At 49.5% G+C, this 9,504-nt stretch overlaps 1 protein-coding gene across 1 annotated transcript; it reads right to left on the reverse strand.

The window, feature by feature from the left end:
• Positions 1-2,957: 2,957 nt before the first annotated feature.
• On the reverse strand, positions 2,958-9,498 carry LOC103604207 (transmembrane protein 130-like). The gene is made up of 3 exons (XM_008588786.1): positions 9,334-9,498; positions 4,345-4,650; positions 2,958-3,148 (listed from the first exon to the last, which is right to left on the reverse strand). The coding sequence occupies exons 1-3, from the start codon at positions 9,416-9,418 to the stop codon at positions 2,958-2,960; spliced, it is 582 nt and encodes a 193-aa protein (XP_008587008.1). The 5' UTR covers positions 9,419-9,498.
• Positions 9,499-9,504: the final 6 nt, after the last annotated feature.

The raw sequence follows: 9,504 nt of genomic DNA on the forward strand, positions 1-9,504 counted from the left end.
GCTGCTGCCGCCGCCGGGTGAGGAGGCGGCACCGCTGCCGCTTCTGCTGCCGCCGCCGCCCAAACTAATTTATTTTATGTAAATCCTCTGTCATTACTTCGTCTTCTTTAAAAAGTCAAAGTCGGAGTGCAGAATATTAAAATCTACTATGACAACTTTTATTTTCTTTTTTCCCCCCTTTCCAGGTAATTTCCCTAAAAAAAACCTTCTTCATATGTTTTTTTTTTTTTTTTTTTTTTTTAAATAAATCCGAACCTGGGGCCTTGGTGTTATTAGCACCGCACTCTACCGAGTGAGCCACGGGCCGGCCCTCTTCATATGTTTTGATGCCCTAATATTTCAAAGGCTCAGGTCTGTAATATCGTCCCTGCAAATTTACCTTTTACAACTAAAGGAACTCTCTTTGTTCTTTTCTAATACTTTTCATCTCAAATCCTACTTTTCTGATGTGAATATTGCTACCTGGTAGAGTTTAGATGTGTTGTCCCCCAAAGCTCATGTCGAAATCTGATCCCCAACTTGGCAATGTTCGGAGCGGTTTAGTTATGGGGGCAGATCCTTCATGAATAGATTAATGGCCTGGGGGAGGGTAGTGAGTGAGTTCTCACTCTATTAGTTCCTGTGAGAGCTGGTTGTTTAAAAGACCCTGGCACCTCCTCTCTCTCTTGCTTCCTCTTGCCATGTGATCTGCTTGTACCTGTCACTGGCTGCCACTTTCCACCATGAGTAGAAGCAGCGTGAAGCCCGTGCCAGATGCAGCTGTCCCAGAATCATGAGCCAAATAAACTTCGGTTCTTTAAAAATTACCCAGTCTCAGGTATTCTGTTATAGCAACACAAAAAGAGACTAATACATTTCCATTGCTCTGCTCTTACTTTATATTTTACATTTACAAGCAAATATGTACTTCCTTACAAATATTTGTTCTCCCTTTTCCACACACGTATTTATTTATTTATTTATTTATTTATTTTTTTTTTGAGACCGGCCACACCGCCTGAGCACAGCTGCCATCCCTATATAGGATCTGAACCCATGGCGGGAGCGCTGCTGTGCTCCCAGCGCCGCACTCTCCCGAGTGCGCCACGGGCTCGGCCCATCCACACATGTATTTAAAGCAAGACAAAAATCCAAGTCTGGGGCAGCCAGTGGCTGCTTTTGCTCCTGGTTTTTATCTCTTGTCTAGGTATAGAGAACATTTATTATGTAAAATAAGAAATTTGAGAAACATGTCTACTTTCTCCCCTACTCTATATAAACAGGAAAACAGACAGAAGGGCAGCCCAGGAGAAAAATAATAAAATCTAATTTTTCAATTCATATTGCATGGAAAATGTGCCCATGATTAAGATAACCATTTAAGCTATTAAGGTATTTTAATAGGATCAGAAGGAACAGACTGCTGTTTAGAGCAGAGGACACTGCAACTGACAACATGGAAGAACCATCTGTTGCCTACTATGGGGCTATGGGGTTAGGACAAGAGTCTGTGGATTTGTCCCACCCCCTGTTTTTATAAATAAGTTTTATTGGAATGCAGCTACGCTCATTCCTTTTTTTTTTTTTTAAAAAGATGACTGGTAAGGGGATCTTAACCCTTGACTTGGTGTTGCCAGCACCACAGTCTCCCAAGTGAGCTAACCGGCCATCCCTATACAAGGATTTGAACCTGTGGCCTCAGTGTTATCAGCACCACACTCTTCCAAGTGAGCCACGGGCCAGCCCTTACGCTCATTTCTTGACATATTATCTGTGCTGTTTTCATGCTGCAATGGCAAGAATTGAACGGTTGCAACAGAGACCACATGTCTCCCCAGGCCTACAATATTGACTATCTGAGCCTTTAAAGAGTCATTTGCAGGTCCCTGGGCCATCACATTGGCATAGAACACCAAAGGAAATCCTGGCATACATTTGTGCAGAGGCAGTAGAGCATGGTGGTGGAGGATGAACTATTTTTTTCTTTTCTTTTCTCACCACTATACTAATGAGGAGGAGCCCGGATTCACAGCTGGCAGCCCTAATTCTGAACATCCATTCTGCCCTAACCCCTTGAGTGAGACGTTGCTCTTCCCATTTTTCAGAAGAAGATAACAGTACCTAAAGTAGCACCCGCTCAATGCTCCATTTCCTCACCTGTTATGTGGGTGTAATAGTAACAGGTGACTGCCACGCAGGTGACTGTGAGGATTACATGAGACCATGCATGTAAAATCCACACAGAGGAAGTGCTCTCTCTGCTGGGGGACTGGGGGTCTCTGAAAGAGGAGAGATGAGCATCTCTTCCTAGAGTAAGGGAGGCTGGCCCAACAGGTCTCTAAATTCTTCCCTTCTCCATTCCATATTTTTCTGCCTTCCAAATCTCAGCCTTTTTTCAGACCAGGTGTTTCTCAGCCCTGCAGAGAGCGTTGAGGATACCTGGAGACCGCAGCCCAGTTTTCCAAGCTCCTCACAGGCTCAGTAAGCTTCACGTGCATGGCTCCTCACCCCCTGGGACTTTCAGGCTCAGTGCATGGGAGTGTCGGCTAAGGGGCTGGGGGGGTCCCCACCGAGCTTCACTGTGGACAGCAGCTCCGGGTGTCTGTCTGTGGGCTGCCTGGGCTAAGTGCCTGACCCCCTTTCCCAACCTGGCTTGTTTAGAGAGAAGTAAGGAAAATGAGGCTGGAGCACCTGAGTTCTACCCACATCTGCCATTGGCCTTCTAAGTCAAATGGCGGAATATCCTGTTTGCCTTGACCATCCTTAAAGGGCTGTTTAGAGCACCAATGGCCTCCTCTACCAGGTTGTGACATCTGAAAGGCAGGGTCAGCAGCGGTCCTCAGGGACAGAACAGATGCTCGAGGAACACGTGGAGGGAGAGAGAGACAGCAAGGAAGATGGGGAATCACAGACACTCTGCACAATGCATGGAACAACAAGGCACATGCGGAGGGGCCACCAGCCAAGACTATGGAGCATTAAGGAGAAGTGGTTGCAACAAGGACATACCCATCTCCGAAGTCCCAGCTGTAGAGAAAGGAGGCAGTCTTGAAGAAGCCACTTGGGTCATGGAGGAGGAAGGAGACTTTAAGTACTGTCTTGGTGAGGAAGGAGCTGGGCCAGGGCAGCGAGGTGTTCTGGGTGACAATGAGGTTCCCTACAAGGGACTCTGGGAGAGACAGAGTGAGAGGGGTGAGTCCACAGAGATGCAAGGAGCCTGGGAGTGATCTCATGGGCAGGGGGGCAAAGCAGCCACTCCCCCACCCAGACTTTCTGGCTGTCAGAGCTGGACGGGGAAAGGGGACCCTGCAGGTCCCTGAACACGGAGGCATCCAAGTCGTCTCCCTACTGCGTGGACACTGGTGAAAACTCACGGTAGGTGTTACACACATAGCTTTCACTCCTGACCCCTTTTACCAGGACCCCAAGCCTTCTGGCATGAAAGATGCCCAGGACCAGAGAGAAATAAATGCACAGGCTTTGCAAGGAAGTTATAGGAAATATTTCAAAATGTTAGATGAGCCTAGAAAAATTAGCAGTTCTACTAACTGAATCTTCACACTCAGCATGCTGGGCTGCGTCAGGCCACTGTCCTGTGTCTCTTTCGCTAAAAAAAGAAAAAATAAATGCTGATTTTTTTCCATCGCACAAGCAGAACAAGAGTAAGATGTGCTCAATAGAGCTCATTTGGAAAATGCTCAGAACTAGAATAAAAAGAAAAGAAACTACCTGTCATTCAAATATTACCCTTGTTGACGTTTTGAAGTCTTGCAAAGTATTTTTTTGTGTGTTTAATGTATACGCATGTTAAACACAGTTTATCAGGTTGGTTGTACAATTCTGTGCTTTGCTTTTTTTATATGTAATAATACAAGCATGGGTTTTACCCATGACATGACAAACTCATTGTAAGGGTCATTGTTAATAGTTGTATAAACTACTTCAATATACTTAACCCGTCCCCTTATGTTTGCATACTTAGCTTGTAGAATTTCTTTTGCTGTTATAAACAGCACTGCAACACACACCTTAGTGCATAAAGCATTACCCAAATCGAGATTATTTCCTGAAGATAAATTCTTTATTAGACTTTAAACCCCAGATGGGCAAGAGGGCAGGGACCTCTTGGAATAAGGTGGGGAGGAGAGGGATGGAGAGGGAGTGGGAGGAGGAGGAAAAAGAATCAGTGAATGAATGATGAGGCCAGCCCCAGGTATTACCATTTTCTAATCCTTTTTAACTCAACTGACAACAGAGAAGGAACCCATGGGTCTAATTTGCATCTACGTGATTACCAGTGAGGCTGGATGTTTTTCTCTGTACAGAGGGTTTGAAGGCAAATTAGCAAACAGAAAAGACCCTCACCTGTGATGGGGAGGACAACGAAGCTCCTAGCCACTGGCTGGCACATCCAGCAGTCAGCAGTAGTGACCCAGACAGAGACCGGGAAGTCCCCAGGCACATTGCTGACCACATGAATGGTTGAGCTGAGATCCTTTTCCATCTTGCCAGTGAGTACCAGCGGGGTGTGGATCCAGTGGAAGCGGTACATGTGGGCATCAGCAGGCAGGGCCAAGCTGCTGTTGTCCTTGGCCACCAGGCTAGCTGAGATGGTCACCTCTGCTCCCATGGTGGCAGGGCCATCAGTGGTGAGATTGAGTTCATACAGGCCTAGAAGCCCAGAAACAGAGACCGTGTGTCAGGAGGGGGTGTGGCAAAGCACCCCACTACCACCTCTAGGCTGGCTTCTATTATTCTATTTTATAGGGGAAGAAACTGAGGCTCAAGTGGCTCAACTACTTGCCCAAGGATCACACAGCTAATTCATTTTCCAACTGGGATTCAAACCCGGACCTGACTTAGTCCAAATCATAGCTCTTTACAATATCACCAAATTATATTTTCTTTTCATGCCAGCCAAGCAAGGCTTTATAGAGCATGTGTATGGCTCAGGTCTGACCTCACCATAATTATACCTCAGCTACAAAAATGACCACCAGTGGTCATCACTGGAGGGACCACCATTGCCGTTCCGGCTGGACAACTGCAGCCCACCATTACTCACGCTTTTGGACAAGGCTATGTGTGTCAAACAAAATATCAAATTTGAAAGACAAAGCTGAGTCATTATTCTTCAACTATTTTAGACAGCTGCATAACATTTTATCATATAAGCAAGGTCAGATTTTAAAAATAAGGTTCATTTCTATCATAAAAGTAATACATAAGCATGAAGAATATTAGGACTGTCCCATTATCCTACTTCTCAAAGACAATGGCTTCTATTGTCATCCTCATGTCTCTTCTTCATGCATAGTTTTTATGCAGTCCTGCACACAATTTTGAATTATTTTATTTTTACAGGACGACATGTCAACAGCATGTCTATGGTCTCACTAATATCAATTTCCATATTTGCAAGATAATGCCTCCGGCAGATATATCTTAATGCTTACAACCCTTCACTCTCATCAGTAGTGCTACACTACATCTGGGTGTATGATGTTTTTCCTGTGATTTGGTTCTTTCTTCAGGTGAAATTTCTGCAGGGCATGATGTCAGAGAGTGTCCGGGCCAGGGCAGGAGAGCCCGGGCAGGCTGCAGCGTGCATCTGGGCAGAGGAGGTGCTGCAGAAGGAAGGGTGGAGGGGCTACGGGCTCTGCTCTGTTCATCTCACTCAAACCCAACCAAACTTACCCTTTCTGTGGCTTCAAGTGCCTCCTAAATGCTAATAGAGAGCAGTGACACAGCCCTACTCCCCAAGCTCTAGGCTCTGCACTAAGCAGAGCAATACAGTAGTCACTAACCACATGCAATTTAATTTAACCAGATTTAATTGCTGAAATTTAATTAAAACTAAAAGTTTAGTTTCTACATCGCGCTAGCCACATTTCAAGTGCTTAACAGCATTCGTGGTTAGTGGGTACTCTGTGTGAACAGTGCACACACAGAACACTTCTATCATTGCCCAAACTTCTACTGGACAGAGCTGGTCTTATCCCTTTGCATTTCTCCTCTCCCCAAACCTGTTTTCCTCACCCCCTCACTCTCTGTCCAGGTTAGAGGATCCAGCTGTCCCAAGAACCCCATGCTTTTGCCACTCTAACTCCTCCCATCTGGACACCTTCGCCTCCTCATCATCACCTCTAACATTGCTTAAGGCCTGCATTCAGCCCTGTCTGGATTCCTGCTCCATCCTCATCCCTTGCCTCCAGCCTCCAGTGCTGCCCCTGCTCAGACACCCCCAGCAACAAGCTTCCTGCACGGTAAATCTGCTTATCAACTGTCCTCAAGGTGGAGTCCAGCCTCACATCTAGCAACATGCATGCTGCATCCAGCCACTTTAACTCTGGCAGTCCCTCACATGTGCTAACTTTCTGGCCTCAGGGCCTTTGCACATGCCGTTCTCACTGCTAGAATGCCCTTCTAATGCCTATTCCCTGTACCCTGCATCCTCTCAGCACTCTCCCAACAGCCTGAGCCCATTGTCACAACTCCATGTTGGAACGAAGTTTTTTTGTCCCTCACAGTGCACTTTGAATTCCTTGAGGGCAGGGGTCATCTCCATCTCCCCCGTGCCCAGCAAAGTGCTTGGCACATAGTAGGTATTCAGTCCCGCTGCTGCCAAGTGGCACCTAGAGAGTAGGGTGTGGCAGAAGGACGAGTCCACCTGGCCCTGCCCCTGGAGGCTGTTCATCCTGCTGGTACTGACTGAGCCCCTTCCTTGTGCCCCATCCCCCACAGGTGCTGGGAAGACCCAGAAATGCACAACATGCTCCTGCGCTCAGAGACCTCACAGGAGACCTGTTGGACTCTCAGCAAAACTGGGAGGTGAGTGAGTTTGTCCTCAACTGCATCTGTCCTATTCACCTCACGGCAGCACTGCCTGTCTCCTCTGGGGACTCTGGCTCCAGCCTTTCCTCTTATCCATGTCACACATCGCCTGTTCTGAATCCCTTTCCTTCGGGGCCATTTCTTGAATTATAAAGTCATGTGAGTTAAGACGCAAGGGCTGCTCACGTCTGAGGAAATGCTGGCATTGAAAAAGGGACTTGCAGTGTCTTAACCCCAAAGACAGAGTTCCAGGCATTGTGCTGTAAGCTTCTCCAAGCAAATACATTGAGGGACTTGAGGCCTGCATGGGCCACTGCTGCTGCCTGGGGCTGCCCAGCAAGTCTGTGCTCTATCTCCCTTTGGCTGAGAGGAAGCATTTGGCCAGGCTGCACAGAAAGAGGTGCTTAGATGAGAGGCCACGTCCTCCCTTCTCCCTCAGACTCCCTGCACCCCCTCTGCCCCCCCCCAACATCCCCCCAGCCCTCAGTAGAGGAACATGGGCGAGAGCAAAGCTGGCAAGTGGCAGGGACATTTGGCTGCATACTAATGGCCGTCCTGCCTCTGCAGTGAGATAGGCGCATGTCAGCACCACACAGATCCGTTGCCAGGGGAATGGAATCAGGAGGGCAGCGGGCTGGGGCTGGGAGGAGGGAGGGTGGGGGTGGGAAGGGGCTGCAGCTGCTGCAGACGTTGCCACAGACACTGGCCCAGCTCCTGGGAGCCCCCCACGTGCCCAGCCACAAGGAAGCTCTGAGCGCACTTTTTCTCATGCTGCTGTCTTAAAAACAGGTGTTTCACAGCCCCGGGTGACACTGCCCCTCTTCCTCAGGGCTCCAGGGCTGAAATGGACCCTGAAGGCTTTGCCCAGAGTGGCTGAAGGAACCAAGCCCATGACCTGCTCCTCTACCCATCCAAGTTCATCTTTCCAGGTGTGGGAGCACAGGTGACATGGCCTTGGAGTACGGAGCAGCCAAGGCAGGGGATGTGGGTGTTCAACCAGCACCCCATGTGACCTGAAGATGAAGGAGCCAAAGAAAAAAGGGAAGGGGCTACTGCCCCAATGCTTGGCCCATGGAAGAAATACCCACCTACCATGTCCTCCAGGCTTCCACTTGGAGCAAGCACATTGCCCAACAACATAGCACGTGGGGCCCTGAATATTCTAGATCATTCTAGAAAACCAGCCCTTTCACACAGCATATGTAGACAGCACAAAACACTTCCCAAGGGTACCTCTTAAGTCTGGATAACATAACCTGTAGTTAATTAACAGTCCAGTCAGTACATGGATTCCCGACTTACAAACTCCAAGTGTACAAAGCAACCATGCAGGCTGACCTAGAGCCCAGGAAGTGTGGGAAAGCCTTTTGAGCCTCTATTTTTCTCCCGTGGGTGAGGCAGATGTATGTTCCTCTTTCCCAGCTACTGTGATTTTGACCATATCAAGGTTGCAATCGGCCAGCTTGGGAATCATATATGATTTCCAAAGAATTGATTCACTTTTTTTTTTTTTTTTCAATTTGGAACACAGTGATAATTTCTGGACAATTATAAACCTAATATTCTATATGAATTTCCAAGGGGAAGTGGGTAATCCTGACCAAGCACAATTCCCACAAAATTTTCCTAATTCACCCCTAAGATGCAGATTTTTATTTTACTTTGTGGTTTTTCCTTCACAAATCTGCATTAGATCCCTTCCTCTCTCTACCACTCTTTTATTGGGGGGAGGGGATGGTGTAATGAAAAATGCTGGATGATGTTTAACCCCCATAGCTGCTCACGTCCCACCCGCCCTTGACAGCTCTCCAATGGTGCTTTTATTGTTCCCAAAATGTGGCAGAAATGTTGGTGCCGGCCTCCTGGCGGTGGGGAGCTAGGGGTGGTAAAAACACGACCCGGTGGACACGGGGTGGGCTCCGGAGGAACCTCTCGGCTCAGGAACCATTTTGAAAATCACTTCCAGAGAGGAAATGGCACTCTGGCCTCCTGGGCTCTACAATCGCATGACCCCAAAGCCAGCCCAAACAAGGTGGAAAAGCTCTCCAGATAAGACGACATTTAAAGGCAAAAACGGTGCTTCACGCGCGGGCAACCTGTCTGCGCTCCTTGGGGGGCTGTGGCGCAATGACTGACCCTGGCACATCCCGGTGTCCCCGCATCGTCCTCCCCTCCCCCAGCGTGTGCAAGGTCCTCAGACATCCATACAGATGCGCCGGCCACCCCGCGTGGTTTCCAGGGCAGAGCCGACCCGCGGGTGAAAGCAGGAGCCGAGGGGCGTGCGGGTCCCCCTCGAGTGCCGGGGCGACTTCTGGGGAGAGGGGTGAAGGGCAAGAGGAGAGGTTGTCGTTGCGCCCGCCGCGCCGCAGTGGCCTCGGGGAGGAGGGAAGTGTGCGTAGGGCGCACGGCGCCACCTCCGCAGCCCGGTCTCCGGGTTAGCCCACCCGCCGGAGACGGCCCCAGGCCCCGGGGGGCTGCGGCTGCGGGGAGGGTGGGCGCCCGGGCTGCCCAGCGCCTTACCTGCGGCCACCCTAGCCGGGGCTAAGGGCAGGAGGCAGGCGAGCCAGAGGATGCGGCCGAGGCGCGACCAGACGGCAGGGGCCATGGCCCGGCCGGGAGCGGAAGGAGCGCGGAGCTGACGCCGGGGGAGCGCGGCTCGAGCTCGGTGGCGTCGGCGGCCGCTCCTCGGGG

The sequence above is a fragment of the Galeopterus variegatus genome, unplaced genomic scaffold (genome assembly GCF_000696425.1).
Source record: "Galeopterus variegatus unplaced genomic scaffold, G_variegatus-3.0.2 Scaffold5034, whole genome shotgun sequence".
Taxonomy (NCBI): Eukaryota; Metazoa; Chordata; class Mammalia; order Dermoptera; family Cynocephalidae; genus Galeopterus; species Galeopterus variegatus.

Coding starts and splice junctions, on each gene's coding strand:
- LOC103604207 (XM_008588786.1), bottom strand. CDS start 9,418: ATGGCCCCTGCCGTCTGGTCGCGCCTCGGCCGCATCCTCTGGCTCGCC. Junction 4,651..9,333: donor CCCGGCTAGGGTGGCCGCAG/GTAAGGCGCTGG, acceptor CTGGGCTTCTAG/GCCTGTATGAACTCAATCTC. Junction 3,149..4,344: donor CGTTGTCCTCCCCATCACAG/GTGAGGGTCTTT, acceptor TGTCTCTCCCAG/AGTCCCTTGTAGGGAACCTC.